The 19,806-nt window shown below is 30.5% G+C and overlaps 3 protein-coding genes across 4 annotated transcripts in view; 2 read left to right on the top strand and 1 right to left on the bottom strand.

The window, feature by feature from the left end:
- The first annotated feature begins 843 nt into the window (after positions 1 to 843).
- LOC130806016 (ATP synthase subunit d, mitochondrial-like) lies at positions 844 to 5,731 on the top strand. Its single transcript, XM_057670903.1, has 5 exons — positions 844 to 1,135; positions 3,627 to 3,708; positions 4,416 to 4,480; positions 5,168 to 5,254; positions 5,374 to 5,731. Exons 1-5 carry the CDS (start codon positions 965 to 967, stop codon positions 5,473 to 5,475), a joined length of 507 nt encoding a protein of 168 aa, XP_057526886.1. The 5' UTR covers positions 844 to 964; the 3' UTR covers positions 5,476 to 5,731.
- Positions 5,732 to 6,700: 969 nt separating this feature from the next.
- LOC130806017 (MLP-like protein 34) lies at positions 6,701 to 8,224 on the bottom strand. Its single transcript, XM_057670904.1, has 2 exons — positions 7,914 to 8,224; positions 6,701 to 7,175 (listed from the first exon to the last, which is right to left on the bottom strand). Exons 1-2 carry the CDS (start codon positions 8,104 to 8,106, stop codon positions 6,898 to 6,900), a joined length of 471 nt encoding a protein of 156 aa, XP_057526887.1. The 5' UTR covers positions 8,107 to 8,224; the 3' UTR covers positions 6,701 to 6,897.
- Positions 8,225 to 13,951: 5,727 nt separating this feature from the next.
- The window catches only part of LOC130806015 (protein disulfide-isomerase 5-1-like), a 7,365-nt gene continuing 1,510 nt past the window's right edge, over positions 13,952 to 19,806 (top strand). The window contains exons 1-3 of one of the 2 annotated variants that reach the window (XM_057670902.1): positions 13,952 to 14,178; positions 17,721 to 17,779; positions 17,886 to 18,061. In XM_057670902.1, the coding sequence (XP_057526885.1) occupies positions 14,050 to 14,178; positions 17,721 to 17,779; positions 17,886 to 18,061 (364 nt within the window). In that variant the 5' untranslated portion in view covers positions 13,952 to 14,049. The remainder of the gene's footprint in view (positions 14,179 to 17,720; positions 17,780 to 17,885; positions 18,062 to 19,806) is intronic. The other variant, XM_057670901.1, reaches the window with a different exon arrangement.

The following is a 19,806-nucleotide window of genomic DNA, read 5'->3' as shown; positions in this document are numbered from 1 at the left end:
ATATTTGTTGAGAAAATTTTCATTAATTTTTGAAACAAAATCTTTTTCTAATCTCTCTCCTCCCTCCACCGTTCCAAAGTCACCACTCACTACCATAACTAAATTCACCATTGGTGACAACCGCCACAAAATTAACACCGGATAAAACACTAAATCAACACAACAACCAAGACCGATGTTCATATTTAAATTGATCGATTAAAATGTAACTTGACTTGACTTAATTCAAACCAACCTAATGTTACCTATAATTAAATATAAATTAGCCTCAATTAGTTATTTGCTTGATACATTATCCTAAATTTTAAAAACAACCCGAACCGAAATGTACACCCCTAAATAAGAACATTTGAAATTTAAATTTAGTTTAATAAAATAATTTTATAAAATACAAAAAACTTGTATGCGGCCGCCTCATGCGTGTGATCAAAAAAATTTTATACTTGTCGAATTCAAGTCTTAAAACACCAATTTTAAGACTTAAAAAGCCAAATGTAACACTTAAAACCCCTAGCCTCAATTTTCCTTCTCCATAAGCTTAATTTTACTTTTTTATCTATTGACTTCAACCCTTAAAATACTTATTGTACCACTTAAAATGCCAATTCCAATTCTTATAACCCCTACTCTTAATTTCATATTTTACTTACCTACATCCGATAAAATATCCATTTCAAAACTTAAAATATCTTACTCTTTGAGAGATGTATTTCAAGCCCAATCCATTAAAGATTAATATTAGCGATTTTTACTATTTCTAATATAAATTTGATCCTAAAACAATTTTCAAAATAAGTATGATCCTAAAAAAAATTTTCAAAATAAGTTTAGTCCTATGATAATTTTCAAAATAAGTTTATCCAATTCCCAAATTAGACCCTTCATCGCATCAAAGTTGCAACCTAGAATAGCTCCGTTTTCGTATAGAGACTGAATTGAAGAACATAGAGAAACACGAGAAACAATGAGTGGTGCTGGGAAGAAGATTGTCGATGGAACCTTCAAGGTATCCAAAAACATCGATTGGGAAGGCATGGCTAAGCTTCTTGTATCCGACGAAGCTCGCAAAGAGTTTTTTACTCTTCGTCGTGCTTTCGATGAAGTCAATACTCAACTTCAAACCAAATTTAGCCAGGTCTTCTTTTCTCTCTTTATAACACGATTTTATTCATTCATTTCACCAATCTGGACTGTTTTCACCTGATTTCCTTGTGAATTTTTGTTATTATTAGGGTTGTGTTCAAATTTTTACATTTGTTGTTGATTGATTGTGATTTCCTGAAATGGCGGTTGTTGGGAACTTTATTGAATGGTCTGATTTGAGCCTCATTTATGTAGATTTCTCTGATCTGATTATGGAAAAATTGTTTTTGTAAATAGGGTTTTTATTGATTGATTCTGATTTTCTGAAATGGGGTTTTTGTAAATGTTGGAAACGTTATCGATTGTTCTGATTGTTTATCTCTTTGATTTTGATTAATTGGTGGGTTTATTACCTTTTTATGCAAATTAGAGTTTGTGAGGTTTCTCATGTCTTGAATTACTTTAGGCAAACAAATGTAAATGCGAAAAATGTTATTGAATGTTTTGATTTGAGCGGGATACATTGGGTAGATACAATGGTGTTTTATGCAAACTAGGGTTTGTGAGGTTTCTGATGTCTTGAATTACTTTGGGCAAACATATGTATATAATGTAATAAAACAATAATGTATATAAAATAGTGTTCTTTAAACCCATTTAGAACTTACAAAATTAATTCATCAATTAAGAGTATCAGATAAAAGGAACTGGCCCTTATTATGCTGCTATCTAGAGCATAGAGATTAGACATTATAGGAATATCCTAATGCTGCATTTCCACCAGATAATGGGGAGGTTGATTGTTTGTGTGAGAAGAGGGAAAAGAGGAAGAGAGAAAACATGTGAGAGGACGCATTTCCACCAAATTCATTATCCTAGTGTATCCTTAGTAAGTCTTAGGTAGATTTAGTCCACACTAAAATATTGTATACCAATATATTTTTCCCTTTATTTTTTTGCCCCATTTTCCCCTCCAAATCCTTAGTCTAATTTGATGACACGGGATCCTGTATCTGTTCTCCGTACCAAAGGAATCCAAAGTTTGGTCATAGTGTGCATAGTTATACTGGGCCAACATCTAGGCTGCAGTGCTGCACCAATATGGGCACCGGGGAAATATGGGTATTGGAAACGAAAAACTGGAACATTATAGGGTACAAGTATGGTACTATGGTATAACTGTATAAGGTACGACATTATTTTTATATATTTGAAAAAATAAAATTTGAAAATTCAGAATCTAATATTCTTAAGAATGTTAGGATTAAAAAGAATGTTATGATTAAAAAGAATTAATGAGTGATTTTTATTGCAAATTTTTAACAAAGTCATTTGTTTTGGAGACTAATGTATGGTTAGTTACGTATGGTTAGTTGTAGAGGTGTTCAAAACAGATCCGACAACCCGATATTTACCGGACCTTGTAACCGAATCTGACTTGACCCAACTTCAAAATGAATTTAAAACTATATAAAAGTCAATGTGGACACAAGACTCGATTTTGAACCGACCCATAACACCTGAACCGAAGTTAACCCAATGACCTGAATGAGCACATCTAGTTAGTTGCGTACGCACTAGTAGAGTGTATAGAACTATAATTATGGAGGAAATATAGAATCAATTGTAAAAGTGAGTAAAGAAAGTCAAGTTCATTTTTTAGAGGGCATGTGTTCTGACGAAAAGAATTTATTTCTTTTACTCGAAGAAAAAAGGTAAAGGAAAGGCAAGGATTTAGCTTGGAAATGTCAAACCTCTTGATATACTTTCGCTCTCACCTTCCCTGTGTATGTTGGACATGGAAGATCCATTTGAAGGTCATTGTAATGTAATGGATTTGAGGCCATTACAAGGTTATGGGACTTTGTCACACATTGGTTGTATGGGCAACTAATGTGGGCTTTATAGAGTAAATGGACTCTCTCAACTACTAGGCTTGTCATTTGGGTCAGTTTTCTTGTTTATTCTATAATTGTCTTTCACCTTGTTTTTAATTTCAGTCAAAGATCCTCCCTTTTTATTCGTAGCTTCCTTTTGGTACGTGGCCACTGGATACTATGTGCATGATATCCATTTTCCATCCCCAAAACATCCCCAACATAACCCAATCATACCAAAAATTACTCAGCACTAACCTTGTGAAATGCGGAGTCCCTATGACATACACAAGCTGCACTTGTATCGGGAATGTATCAGGTACGTGGGGATGCTGGCCAAGGGCCATAACTGTGCCTCATAGCTTAGCACAATGGAGCAGTTGCAGAATTTTTTGGCGCTTATAGTTTATACTTGTTTTCCCTTAACCTCATTCGAAGGGTCAGGGTGATACAAGGTATACAACATTTTGTTTATTGCTGTTGTGGTAATTATATTTGTTCCCTATTTTGTTATCATACAAAAGGTTTTTACCTATTTCTTGCCTTCCCTTTATTCAATTAATCATACTGAACCGTGGATGAGGTTCCTAAGTTTAAGATGAATTCATCTACTGTATAAATATTCTCTAAGAATTAACCTTTATTTTTATTTATGGAATTTTGCAGGAACCTGAGCCCATAGACTGGGATTATTACAGAAAAGGAATTGGCAATAAATTGGTTGATATGTATAAGGAGGCTTATGATGGTACTTTTCTGCTTTTAATATTAGAAGTATTTTTCTCTTGTGGAAAATACTACATGATAGTGTAAAAATAAGGGCGCATCGCATTGGCCGCGTTGTGAAGGATTTTAAAAATAAGGAATTGAGATTTCCCGCGTTGTAAAGGTGTTAAAAAACCGTGTTTTGGGCCGTATCAAGGGATATTTTTTGATTTTGACCGAAATTTGACCGTTACGATAAACGCATCACTCCCGTTACCGCATCACCGTTCCGTTACCGTAATCGCGACCGTTACCGCATTTTTACTCTTAAATTTGCATCTCCCAAAATATCTATTTTATAACTTAGTTGTATTGACGTGCATGGCTTTTGAAATGCTGATGCAAGAGTCATGCTATGATGATATATGGATTGGTTATGTAGCCAATTATATGTAGAATTGTGATTACTGGGGTGTAATAGCAGCGTAAGTTAATGTGTATTTGGCCAATGGTCAACCTAGTTCATCATTGCGCAGCTTTTTAGTTAACCATAGGTATAGATAGGTATAATCTTAGAGATAAGAATATACATAGTTTTGATGATATATGGATGTGTTTCGCTTCTAACTTATAATTTTGTTTTGATGTAGTGTAGTAATTTGATGTTTTTTTTTCAACTCTTGTTTTGTTCTTGCATGATCTTGAAAGAGATGAGCTTGTGGACGTAAATATTTTACTTTGTGGCTGCAGGTATTCAGATTCCGAAGTATGTGGACAAAGTTACACCAGAGTACAAGCCAAAATTTGAGGCCCTGGTTAGTATAATACCTGCTCAACCATCTAAGAGTGAAATTAACTATCTACTTGTAATCAAGGAACTCCTTCCCCGTCTTTTATCTTAAAGGATAGTGGCTGTACTTAGGGAATGTGTGACATGGCATGCAAATAACTTGGCCCAGCAAGAAGACGAGGTAGGCACAGCCAGACGGCCAAAAACACTTGCCATCTGTGTGTTCCTGCATGTCTGGGCCTTGCCTGAGAAGAATGCTGGTGCATGGGCATGAAGCACAGCACGACACGGCCCACTACTGCCATAGCAATTAATGGACACAAGTTCACTGCTGATTTTTCCACATATTGTGTGGATGAAAGTAGTTTGGAGCAAGACATAATACTGTTTCGACGTCCATCTGTTCTTAACATTAGGATGTTAAAGTATAATGTCTTATTCTACTGCTTTGAAGCTCCAAGTTGAACATAGTCCTGATTATTTCCATCCAATATTGGTTGGTTTACAAATCTAATCAAAGTGTTGGCCTTGGTATAAGAGGGTAGACGAGTCTCGAGCACAAAAATATCGGCTTAAATCCTATAATACTGTTTTACCGGAAAAGCTTTTCTTTGATTCTATTTCTTTTACGTCCACCAATGATAGTCTTTTCTGCTTCGGTAGAGTATTGCTTTAAGATCATGCCGATTTGATATCATTTTTTGTACTGTAGATGGTGGAACTGAAAGAAGCGGAAGAAAAATCTCTTAAAGAATCGGAAAGATTAGAAAAAGAAATAGCAGATGTGCAGGAGCTGAAGGTAATACCATACCATCCTTGGTTCCCTCGTACAGCTTTCTAAACTCATCTTTGAATGCTAGCCGATTTCCATGGGACTCGTATATGTTTTCTTAACTGAGTTACGTTGGGCTCTTTCAGAGAAAGCTGAGCACCATGACTGCGGATGAGTACTTTGAGAAACATCCAGAGCTAAGGAAGAAGTTTGATGATGAGATTCGCAATGATTACTGGGGTTATTAGCGATTTTTTGTTGTGCTGATTCCGTAATATATTGATCAAGATGAGCATGTCGAGATTGTAGTGCTTGATTGATAAGTAGCATAAATAATAACAAATCTCGCTTTCCATATCGAGAATATTTTTCCCATGCTCTTGTAATCGGATTTTGAGGCGATTGCATGATGCCACAAAAGAGCAAGCTCAAGTGTTTGTTGGATGAATACTAGTTTGGTTGTAATTTTTTGCAAATATCTATTGATCCTGCTTGGTTGAAACTTATTGGTGAAAGGCCGTTTGGTTAAACATGAAAAGTGACAGGGATCAAGAAATGAAATTATGGGTAAAAGAACCAAATCTTTAAACCACCTTTTTCATTGTGTTCTTTTTATAATGAAATTACAAAATACTTTTGAATTTATTTTTAATTATAAAATCAAAAATTCTTATCATCAAACTAAAATTATTAATAATAATTAAATTAAAATAAAAATATTAATTACAAAAAAAAATTTAAAAATATCGAAAAACGAATGTAATCGCACATTTTGTGCTGAATTTTGATAAATATTCACTCTGGCCATAACTTTTGATAGAAAAATCTCATTAATGCAATGTTTGCGGTATAAGAAATTAGACTTAAAGAGTTTTCTAATGATATATTATATGCCCAATTCCGATAACTGAGCCAGAAATGACGATTGATTAAAGTTTGTTTCTGCTGAAATTTGATACATATTTACTCTTTTGACCATAACTTTTGATAATATAATCACATTAATACAAATTTTGCAGCATTAGAAACTAAACTTTAAAAGTTTTTAAACGATATATACTCAATTACAATAACTGAGTGAAAAATAACGATCATTTAAAATTTACATTATTCTTTAGTACACCATGCTATACTAAAGGATACATGTAATAACTCTTCGTACTTGAGCTTCTCCATAAGAAATTAATAATAAATTAATAATGGACAAATTTATCATACATTTTGAACCATTTGATAATCAACACAATGAGCTTCTCCGTATCCTTAATTTTGAAGAATGAAGGCAACAATGACATACTAAGGTAGCATTTTTAACTTATATGATTTCCTTTTTAAAAATAAGCATATCATTCACATAAAAACTACTTAAAAATCAATATATTAAAATAATACAAGGACCAATAGCTTAGTATAATATTTTTTTAAACTCCATACATTATTATTCCACCCAATCAATAATTTCAAAAACAAAAGTACAACCTTAATACACTCTTATTTAATATTTCATCAAACATCGTATAAACATATGATATTACAATTTTACATAATATCCACTAAATTCACGAAAACATTAATACATGAAAACTAGTATATTCAAAGACATCTGATAAAATTCGAACACGCGATCTTATTTTATGATAATAAAAATAAACATAAAAAAAAAAGAGTATTTAATTTTTAGGGGTATGGTGATGATCATCAATTAATTTAGCCAAATGAAGTAGAGAATCCATCAATTTAGTTGGCTCAGGAATACCAATATGCTTCTTTTCATATTCAAATATCCACCTTACTTTGCTAAGTTCTTTACCTTCTGGTATAACTTGATAAGTAATAACAAACGAATTATACTCTTCAAGTAAATCACCTTCAATTAATTTGAATCTCACCGTTTTATTCTCCTTGTCAACCATCTCAATTATTTCCTTTCCAACTTGGGGTTTTCCATCTACAATACAACAAATTAAATTAGGATTATTCAACACTACTTTTAAAATTATAGTTTTTTCATGAAATAAATATTTAAATATCATTTAATAAGAAGATACTTATTTCCTAAACGTTACAATTTTTAACATATCAATTAAAAAATAATATTTATTTCAAATCTACTCAAACTCAACCCGATATGTAAATCTAAATATAATCTATACTAATATGTTCTCGCTCTATTCTCTACAATTTTAGAATTCAAAAAACGTCATGATTTAAGTCTAAATCTACGAGTCAATTTTAGATCAAATATATTAAATCTAATTAAGCTCAAGTCAATTATTTTAATCCACAATCATATCTCATAAGAATCCATTAAACTTTTATAATTAATGATTTTTCAAGGTAATATTGAGTTGAACTTGTAAAATAGTATAAATCAAGATTTAATCATTACCATATTTTGTGGTTTCTATTTATAACAAATTATAAATTAGTCAAAAGCTAATAAAAACAAATATTTAATCAAAAAAGCATATTTATATAAGAATTGCACTCAACTAAATACAAAATTTCGTTGGATTAGGCCAAGCCTTGATTTAGTTTGTTCGATTTCGCATCCACCAAGCTCCATCCTTAATCAAATTTCGTCATCATCAAATACAAGATTTCAATGCATATTATTTTTCCTTCATTTAAAGTCAAATTTTAATCGTAATTAATATAAAAAAAGTGGATATATAGCGGCACATACCAATAGAGTAATTCCAACAAATAACGGATCCAGGAGTACCAAATTCACCATCATGTAAATCACAACCTTGTATTAACTCTGGATGAATATTGTTAATTTCATGAGGTTTTTCATGAACAAGTTCATGAAAAACATCACCACCAGCTACTCTTATTTCTATCTCACCTTCAAATTTTCTTTTTAGACCTGCCATTATTATTATTATTTTTATTATTTTTTCTAATTTGGAATGATATTAGTGTAGGAAACTAAGAGGCTCTTTTTATAGGAGATCTTCACATAACTAATCCTTTTTTATTAATAATTTAAAATAATTATGCACTCTATTTATTACTCACTCACTTCACAACACTTTTTATTTTAATTTATCTATTTACTTTTACGACATTTCTATTTTGGATAATGATTTTATCTTTTTTTAGTTATTATCCACATTTTTTTTATTTTATCTTACTTTAATATAACCGCACAGTATAATTGTCTTTGTCGTTTTTCTAATATATATGCAATGTCATATTTTTAAAATCTTATATGTAGATATGGATTCTTTGTTTTTTAGTGAGCTATGGCCTATGGCCAGGCCAGGACTTTAATTTTTTTATAACTAAATTATTAGGTGTTTGCAACAAGTCAAGAAAGTGTTTATGGAGAAATAGAAAAGATATAAAAGGTATATTTTATGAAGAAATAGGAGAAATGTGTGAATGTAATAGAAATATTTTTTTTATTTAAATATATGAATGAAAATTAAAGAAAGAGCACAAGTTATAGCAAAAAATAAAATTGTAGCAAAACTTAGACGTACTAAAATATACTCCCTCCATACAAAAGTTTTGCTACATTTTTCTTATTAGTAGGTTTCATGGGTTTTGTATATTTATTATATTTTCCTCTTTAGGTCATACTCTATAAACTTTTTTTAATTTTCATTCACACATTTAACATTCTATCGTTCTTTTACATATTGTTCTTTTACCTTTTTTTTTTTTTTTTTTTTTATCTTTCTACCTTCTTGCTTTTACTTTTTTCTTTCCTATGTATTTTATTTATTTATTATTTAATTATTGTTAATGGTCACCGAGTGTTGTAAGTTGTAGGCCGTCGGACAGATTCACTCTTTTTGAGGATTTTTTTTTTGCTGAGGGACTTTTTGACCGCATTCTCCTTCCCAGACTTTAATCATAGTTTTCCTATGATTTGGATATATTGAGTATGGTGATGATGATGATCACGACGATGACATTCAACATTCTATGTTTAAAGAAAATGAAAAATTTGAAGTAAATAAGTAAAATTATATTAAAAAATCTCAAAATAAGCAATAGATAAACTTATTTTCCAAAATAAGTACTTTTAGCCCAATGTTGAGGTTTGGTATTTATTCGTACTTACTAACAACGGCCGATTACTAAGTTGAGTCAAAAAAAGTCAGCTCAGCAATCGGCCGCTGTTAGTAAAAACGACCCATTGCTGAGCTACTACAAGTCAGCTCATAAATGGGCCACTCTTAGTAACAATGGCCCATTACTAAGTTGAGTCAAAGGAAGTCAGCTCAGCAATGGGCCGCTCTGACCAACAACGATAAATTGTTGAGTTGACTTCCTTTGACTCAACTTAGTAATGGACCGCTGTTATTAAGTACGTACAAAAATCAAACCTCAACATTGGACTAAAAGTGATTATTTTGGAAATTAAGTTTACCTATTGATTATTTTGAGATTTGAAATATAATTTTACTTATTTACTATAAATTTTCAAAGAAAATGAGTGTTTTAATATCTAAAGTGAGCATTTTAATATCTAAAATGAATGTTTTAATTAATTTAGTTGAATATTATTAAGTCCAATTCATAACTATTTCATAATAAAACCGTCTTAAAAGAGAATTTGTGAAAGTCACTAGTAGAATTAACATCATTTGCTACTATACAAATGTACTTATTTGCTGCTCAATTTGGAACTGCGGCAAATAGAGGGACAACACATAACCAAAAGCTTTTTGCATTTAGTTAAAGAACCACAGCAAATAAAAATTATTATGTGCGAAGAGAATCAGAGCAAATAGAAGGGTGAATAGCAGTGTAAGGTTTTTCAACTGAGAGAAAAACAGGAGGGTCAAGTCTGAAGTGGGTGATTTGTGTTATAACTTTTTGCTATTGTTCAATAGAAAAACAACAATAAGGTTTTTTATTTGCCGTTAATGTTAAAAATAGTAGCAAAAAAAAATATTTTTTTACTGTGAATCGTCAAAACAGTAGCAATAATTACATTATTTGCTATATTTAAAATTTAAGTAGCAAATAAATAGCAACAAATTAGATTTATTCGACAAAGTGATTACCTTTTTTATACTTTTTCTCTTATTTTTGCACATGAAGTATACATGTAAATGTAAAGATAAGTATTTGGATTACTCTGTACGATGTATTCTTAATTCCTATGATCATTAATGACGTTGAGCTCACTCCATGAGTTAGTATGTTGAATTAATGATTGATTGAATTATTAGCCTCTACGGCATGATTGAATTCGTCTTAATTTTTAAATTTAGTTTATTGAAATTATCTCATTTTTATATTTATTTTGATTTATATTTTTTAAATTTTCATCACATATTTAAATTAATATTTTATTTCATTGACACATTTTTTTCGGTACTTAACAATATTTAATTGTGCGTCTTTTTTTCTTAGTTTTTGCACTAAATACTTATAACTTATGAATCAAATTTAATAAAACTGAACGAATATTTCATTGAAACTTCTTCCATAAAAAATAGTAATTGAGACTTTTTATTATTCAAGCTAATTTCATATGTTATGACTTATATGCATGAAAAAATAAAATGAAGTGGGATCTTATGTAAATCGTTTAAGCGCGTACGTTCATAATATTAATTGTTTATAATTTTTAGATCTGCTTATTTCAACATATAAATAATCAAAATAACACATTTAATTGCGTAAATATTCAAATATATTAAGTACTTTTATAGTAAAACGGAGAAAATACTTACAATTAATATTGATATTTTACTGTAAAATATGTCATAATCAATCACAATAATTTTAGAATTTAAGATAATATATACAAATTCATTGTCCGTCTCCTATTGCCACCTAATATGTCGGATAGGCGAGCATTCGGTATTCTGTTCTCTCTTGACTTTTGACGATTTCAATAATCAAATTTAATAACAGTATAACACCATGCGATACACTAATTATTTTGATATTTCTTAAATATTAATTATTTTGATAATTCTTAAATACTAATTCTTAATGATACAGTCTCACGGTCAAACCATCTATATTGGGCTGACCCAATATACATTTTTTGTCTTAAAAATAATTACTTATATCGTTAAAGTGATCACTTATAATTTTAATATAATTATTTTTTACAGTCTTTGAATAATTATTTGTAACCTTAAAACGATTACTTATGATCTCAAAGTAATCAACTGAAAAAATAAACTATAATATCGACTCATCTCATGATGAGACGGTTTTATATAAAACGAGCTAATTCTTAAATAAGGATTAAGGAGTACTCAATTATTAAAAAAATTAAAAATGGTGGGCCATAGTGTTAAATAATACAACAAACACATGAGACATGACGCAAAATTTTGAATTTTACACCGCCCCATAAATTTAATTATAATTTAAGTTAATTAGATTTATTTACTTAATTTTAATATAATTTGAGTATTAATATCTTTAAATATAATTTTTAAAAAATTATAAAAAATATGTATTAAAAATCTATTCATCGAGAAGAATATTCCACATGTATAACACCATGCGATACACTAATTATTTTGATAATTCTTAAATACTAATTCTTAAATGAAACGTCTCAATCTCACGATAAAACCATCTATATTGGGTTGGCCCAATATATATTTTTGTCTTAAAAATAATTACTTACATCGTTAAAGTGATCACTTATAATTTTAATATAATTATTTTTTATAGTCTTAGAATAATTATTTGTAACCTTAAAATAATTACTTAAGATCTCAAAGTAATCAATTAAAAAAATAAGTTATATCGACTCATCCCTTAATGAGACGATTTTATATAAAACGAGCTAATTCTTAAATAAGGGAGCACTCAATTATTAAAAAAATTAAAAATTCTTAAATAAGGGAGTACTCAATTATTAAAAAAATTAAAAATGGTGGCCCATAGTGTTAAATAATACAACAAACACATGAGACATGACGGCAAAATTTTGAATTTTATAATGTTAATTATATCCATCATTATCATCATCTTACTAGTGCATTCCGCCCATAAATTTAATTATAATTCAAGTTAATTATATTATATCTAACTTAATTTTTTTAAATATAATTTAAGTTTTAATATCTTTTATGTAATTTTTAAAAAATTATAAAAAAAATGTATTAAAAATCTATACATCGAGAAGAATATTCCACATAGATATATTTTAACTTCTTTAATCGATGAAAAATTAAGTTTAACACTTATCTTTACATGTATATATTATTTCAAAAATAATCAAAATTCCAACAATAGTAGATATAGAGATTATCTCAAAGAAAAAAAAAATTCTTAAATGAAACGTTCTCACGTGAGAAAATCATTTTGTATAGTTTTAGGGTGATTACTTATAACCTTAAAACGATCACTTAAGATCTTAAAGTAATCAATTAAAGAAATGAGTTAATATATGGGCTCGTCTCATACAAGACGAGCTAAAAAAAATAGTAGATAGAGAGAGTAGGTTATAAGATTATGATGTAATATTATAAAGCCAATTTAATTTTTAAAATTTTATTAAAAATATTAATCTTATGTTCTTTTGGGTTTGCCACAAGTATAAAATTGTTTTTTGCTATAATTATATTTTGATTAGGGAAGATAACAAAATTTTTGTAATGTATAGATAGTGATGAAAAATAGATTTAATGTGTGGATAAGAATTGGTGTGGAATGTGAAAAAATGAAATAGATGAAATAAATTATTAAAAAAAAGCATGAAATAAGACGAAAATTAATTTATTTCTAAAAATAAGCCTCTAATTTTCGTTCTGTTCGCAATTAGTGCTTAATTTTTTCAAAAGGCAAAGAAGGTTGTTGACTTTTTTGACCCTATTCGCAGTCACTAACAAGCCCATTATGCTTAATGGTGTTCGCAGTTAGTAATTATGAGGATGGTCAAAAAAAGTCAAGAGCCCTGTTCGCAGTTAACAGCTTCTTTGCCTTTTTAAAAAATTAAGCGCTTGTTCGCAGTTTGAAAATTAGACGCTTATTTTTAGAAATAAGTTGATTTTCGTCTTATTTTGTGTTTTTTTTAATAATTTTATCTTATCTATTTCAATAATTCGTAGAATGTGGACCAAAAGAAGAAATGTAACAAATTTTGAGTACTTTTAACTATGTTTATTTGGTATCTTGTTTTATATGAGATGTCTCATCTTAATGAATTCATACAAAAGGCTTATTTATCTTACAATGAGACGATCTTAATAAACAATTTGATTAGTGTTATGTTATGTTATGTTACTAAATTTTGCATACATGACCTCAGATTAATAATTAACATTTACTTCAACTAATATAGTAGTATATGATATTCCTCGTAACTTCAAATCATAGGCATACAATTTAAATGTTTAGGGGCCATTCGATAATATTGTGGCTTTTTATTTTTTAATTTTCAAAACTATGTGATAGTGTTTAAAAAATAAGTCAAATTTATTAAAACATTTTTGAATTTGAAATCTAAATATTTTTTAAAAGTACATCATTTTATAAAGGCAAATTGTTAATAATAAATCAATTTTTATTTGATCCGCTGAAAATAAACTCATACATTATTTATTTTTAAATTAATTTATATTATGTAAAAATAAATCAACTTACTAATAGTATTTTCAAAACTTCTTTATAAGTCAATAACTAAAAATAAACAGTATTTTTTTAATTTTTAACTCCGTAAATTAATTTAAAAATTTAACAAATTTCACAACATTTTTAAATCGAATTACCAATATTTTTTTATTTTTCACAATTTCTTCGCCACTTGGTCGGAGATCCCAAACGCTCGTATATAGATTACGGTATCAAAGTAAAACGATCTGATCTCACAACACAAAACATTCATGGCGGACAGAAGGAGGTTTCTTCTGAGACATAAACCCTTTCTTCTTCTTCTTATCCTACTTTTAATGATTCAATTGCGATGTCGAGCAGATGTTATAACCCTAACAGAAGATACTTTCTCCGACAAGGTACGTTTATCATCGAATCAATTCATCTTTCATCTTTGCTATTTTTTTTGGACTTTTCTCTCAATATTTTTATTCTTCATTTTCTGTTTTTGAAATTTGTTTAAGATCGTGATTTTGTAGTTATGAGACGATTTTAGTCGTATTAATCGGGATTGTGATCTTGATTGTTGATACTTTGTCTATATGTTTAATCTCGATTGAGTAGTTAGTTAGATACATGTTTTAATTGAATTCACTATTGGTTGATCCATTGGCCTAGTTTTACTTGTAAATTTGTTAATGATTAACAATATGTTCGAGTATTTTTTTGGAATTGTTGATGTGTATTTGTTTCGTTAAGCATAGTTTATTGGAACTTAAGTTGAGAAACTTACTATAAGGACTAATTTCCAGGAGCCTTGAGCATATTTTGTGAATTTTGTAACAATTATCCACGTTGATGAGGAGATTTTGGGTTGGTTGTTTCATGAGATGTATGTTAGATACTCCTTTGTCCCAGTAGCAAAGATAAAATTGATACTCCCTAGGTGTCTCTCAAATTGTACCATTTGATCCAAATATGTGATTTTCAGTCAATGGTACTATTTTAAAGGGATAGAAGCATTATTTTTAAGGAAAATGTTGATATTTGTTATCAAATGAAGATTGAGAACGAATTATGTAGATTAAATTAAAGAGAGTTAAAGTGCATGGATGAAATTAAAAAAGTGGTGTTTGTTGTCCAAAAATAGAATTGATGTAAAATGAGAGTGATAACCTAAAATGAAAAATGATGCTAAATGAAGGATTGAAGGATTGAAGCATTGAATTAAATTAATTGTTTGGTAAATAGACAAGAAAGGTAGGGAAATATTAAATTTGAGGATAATGATGCTAGAAAGAGACAATTGAATCTCGGAATTTGTAACGTTTGTCTATGATGATGGCCATTGGTTTTGTTTTTTCGTTTTATAGTTAGGTGATGTGTTAGGTTTGAGTTCAGTTACTTGTCTGATCCTCTAATTTGTAGACAAGAAAATTGGGGAAAATATTAATGTTGAGAATGATGATGCAAGTTAGAGAAACAATTGAATTTATTATGTATAGATAAATCATGCATTGTCTTTGCTGAAGGCACTTAGGAAGCAGAGATCCCTTTTAAAACTTGAACAGATAGGATAATCACTATGTTAAAACTTTAACTATGAGCTGAGTGTTTTTTTCTTCTGGATCTATTCTACCAGTATTTTGAACTGTTGTTTCATCACCATCACGGTGAGGGTCACAGACACATTGACGCGGTAAGGAATGATGTGGTCGTCTTATAAGTAACTAAACATTGGTCAAACAATAAAACGTAGCTTCAACCAGTCTAAAACGCGTTTTTTTCTCACCTCTATGATGTAGGTACTTTCGGTTTTGCAGATTTGTAAACCTTTACAACTCGTTCAATACAGTACGATATAATGCGTCCTTGTTTTAACACTATGATCCTACCATCATTTAATTTGGAAATCTAATGCCTTAGAAATTAATGACGAAATACACAAGGAATCTTGTGCATGTAAGATTAGTCTTTATACAAAAATAAATCGACAATTCCTTGAAAGAAAATTGTGAGCACAAACCAGCATGTTCTAAGTGAAGAGTAAAATTTACATAGAAGCTCAAATTTGTTAATTGTTTCGATTCATCAACTTATGAAAACAAAATTCACAGCTGCTCTATTCTTAAAAGGCTAAATAAGTGACATTATTTTGAAGCAGTTGCGTGAAAGAGTGGCCCTTTACACCTTTAAATTTTTTTGTAACAGAATGGTTATAAACATCCATGAAAGGAGCACAACCATAGTTACCTCAATTTGTTTCCTAAAAGCACCCCGGAAAAGTGGTGTTTTGGAATTGATCACCGGACAAGACAAGGATTCTGAGACTGGTTTTTCGTTCACAATAAACAAATTTTTCCATGATGTTGTGCCACTTATGATTTAAGCTAGAGTAGAGGTCAGGATGACAAAGACGACAAATAGTTTTGAGTTAGCCAATTGCGGGCTTCACTTTTTGAGCATGTTGGATTATCACTTTCTATTTCTATGAGAGCAACAAAATGAAAGGCATGTTAGCAAATTCTACAACCTCGTGCCAAAGAACAAAATGTGAAGGCTATTGGAGAAACAACTCTACGGGCATGCATCTAAAATTTGGTTAGCGTTATCAACTGATGTTCATGATCATGCAATAAAAAACATTCACACAATAAAAATTATCAATGAAAGCTACACTCTTGGACAGTAACCTCATGAAACTTTGGCCTCCCTTTACTTTGGGTTGATATCAAATATCCATTTTAACAATAGTCCCTTCTAGCATTATTGACCAGTGATCAAAGTGTCTTGTATCAACCAATCCCTATGGATGTTAGGTGGTGTTCGCTTTAGCGTTTACAGATTGTGTGTGAGGTTTAAAAATTGTATTATTTAGATAATGTTAGAGGTTATTTAGTGTCTAAAGGCAACTAAAGTAATGTTCACATTAATGCTAAGGAGTTTTGATGATTAAAACACTTAACTCTTTAAAAGAATAGTTAAGAGAGGGATAGTAGTCAAATATATGTAACTTTAATTTGCTGTAAAGGACACTTAAGGTATTAGTTTCCCAAATGTTGTTGATTGCTTCTCAGTCAACGTTATAAAGTTTCTGGCTATTTGTGACACCCTAATCATAATTAATTTTTGGTGAATTACATTTGGAAAACTTGATTACATCCCAAGCATGAATAAAAATTTTCTGAATTTCAAGAACATGCTTTAATGTATCAGGTGCAGCAGCTACTTGGTATGATGGTATCTGATAAGAAATCTAGACCTCTTATCTGTTATGGTAAAAGCTGATACAGAACAGAACCAAAACATAGTAGTTAATAACTAAAAACTATTAGATTTTTCTTCTAAAAATGTTGCGATATGGAGAGCTACTCTCATCAACATTTACTAGTAGCGTAATTTTAACCAACTCTTATTTTTCATCTCTTCAACATAACCCTTCTTCTCAGTGTACTCTCCCCTCTTTCTCTTTTTCAATTATATTAGCTTTCTATATTACAAGCAACCTACTTACGCTGTTACATGTTTTTGCATTGATGGAACCAAGAGAAGGAAAAAGATAATCAATACTTGTTGACTTTGATTTTTAGTGAACCATTTTAGCAATACTTTCCAATTTGAGAACTCCATTTTTCAGCTTTGTACCCCTCAACACCACCACATGGCTTTGGGGTTTTAAGTTCCCAACTCGTTTCTACTGCTCTATTGTCTATTACAACCATCACCCATACAAGGGAACCACTTTTCACCCAACTTAACTGACAATAACAAAGCCAAACCGTTAATTCCAATGATACAGGGTGTGCTACAGCAATCAAATTAAATCTGCGTGGAAAATCGTCATTAACAGAGATTTACTTTATTCTTTATAATAATTCGAGTATATGCATGTTTTATTTTTAACCCTTATTGTCTATTACACGTGTATGCATGATGTACTCCTAACCGTTGTGTTTTTTAGATAAAGGAGAAGGACACTGCATGGTTTGTGCGATTCTGTGTTCCTTGGTGTAAGCATTGGTAAGAACCATCTCTTATTTAAAATGTGCTGGTGTGTTTTTGGAGATCTATAGTTGAAAATCTTGTATGATGACTTATACTTTGTTTCTGACATTGAGTGTTCTAGTAATAAGTTGGGATCATTGTGGGAAGACTTGGGAAAGGCCGTGGAAGGGGAAGATGAGATAGAAATTGGACAAGTGGACTGCAGTACTAGTAAACCTGTTTGTTCCAAAGTTGATATCCATTCATATCCAACATTCAAGCTCTTTTACAATGGTGAAGAAGTTGCAAAGTATCAGGGTAATTTTTTCGTTAATCTGCTAGCTATGTTCTGTTTTTATTTAGGACTCTTTATAATGTCTTCACAGTGTGGGTTGGCTTGCTGGTCTTAGTTTGTCATTTTACAGTTAGGTCGATAACCATTTGTCTAAGTAATATAGTACCACATACAAATAATACAAAGCTGCAGGCCGACCAACTCTTGTTATGCTGCAGTTTCCGTGAAAGTAATTACTGAGCTAAGCGTTCTTTTGTTTGTCAGATTTGAACTAGCTAAAGTAACAAAGTCGTGAAATTTGTTTTAGTGTTAGATGCGTTATTTTAGAAAGCTTAAAAGGTATTTTTTTTAATATATATTTATTATTCCCTTATTCTTTCAACTGTCAGGTTTTTGGGATTAATTTAGACTGCTAATGCTAAACAGTCAATTTTTTATTTTGCATGAAATAAAAAACTATTTACCAAACATGACTTACCAGTTTGTAAAACCCGTATAACTTAAACGACACAATACACACATTGACATATAGATATTATTCAGAAACAAGAATAATCTCCTTAGTTGGGAAAGGTTTAACCCAACCAGAGTCGTAGATACAACATCATTTACTTGCTGGTTAGCAGTTAAGAAAACTATACAAGGTGCAAGCTTTTCTTGTTTAAGAAGGCTTATAAAGTATTCTTGAGGTATGACATTAATTGCTGGCCATATCATCTCATCATGATCACATTAATCATCTCACTATGACATTAATTCCTGGCAATATTGTTCTATTACGATATTATAACCACATTTTGATCTGACAGTGACGTTGATATTAAGCCATGGCAGTCATTAACCATCCTCGTGAAATTGTTTCCATTAATGCACCAAGATGATAACAATTAACTAACCGTTTTATTACCTGTTTCCATTGCTGCTTTATAAAATACCTAGCTAGCAGGCATTTAAATGCTACACAGTTATTCTTGGGGATTTGTTGCAATTTGTGCTTTAAATGCCTGCTAGCTAAGTAATCCAACATTTCTCAGACGATTGGTTATTTAATGAGTAGATGGCTTATACTGATCATCAACTCGACCTCTTAAATGCCCTGGGTAGATTTTGGACCTCACTTAATAAGATCGTAGCGTGCTTCTGTGCACCTAGGTAATGCATGAAACTTTGGTGCTTGATTACCATTCACTAATTCGTCTAATCAATAATTTCATTGTCTTAACTGTCTTAAAACCAGATTTTATGGAGACTTGCCTCCTTTAAGAATGAACACCTGAGCTGTCAAATCTAGTTTCTGGATGTGCTGGGGTCAATAACGTTTAATACCTGCAATTACTTGTTAGAGTCTAGTCTCTGTCACTATACAATTACGCTGCTTTGGAGGATTTTTTTTTTGCAATATATTCTCCAACTGTATGTATTCTGTGCCTTCCCTCACTCTAAAGCTGTCAAATTAAGTTTTCATGTGGTATTGATAGGTTTTGAGACATGTCATATCATTAGGGGCAGAATTGTACTCATACATTCTGGAACGGGCTGGGTCGATTTTCATTAGCTTAGTTATCCTTGAATATGATTTTCCGATAGCTTAAAGCCTGACGAAGCTTGGTGAAAGTAGCCTTTTCCCCTCTAAAAATTTGAAGTTAAACCTGTTTGGATAATACGGTGGATAGTCTCTAAGTTTTGGATAACAAACCACTTGTTAGCTTGCAAGGTTAAAAAAAAGTGACTTCATTCAGCTGGGAAGGGAAAAGAGGGAATTTGTGCC

Source organism: Amaranthus tricolor, chromosome 2, assembly GCF_026212465.1.
Source record: "Amaranthus tricolor cultivar Red isolate AtriRed21 chromosome 2, ASM2621246v1, whole genome shotgun sequence".
Classification (NCBI taxonomy): domain Eukaryota; kingdom Viridiplantae; phylum Streptophyta; class Magnoliopsida; order Caryophyllales; family Amaranthaceae; genus Amaranthus; species Amaranthus tricolor.
The sequence above is the reverse complement of the archived record's forward strand: the minus strand, read 5'-3'. Positions and strand labels throughout refer to the sequence as shown.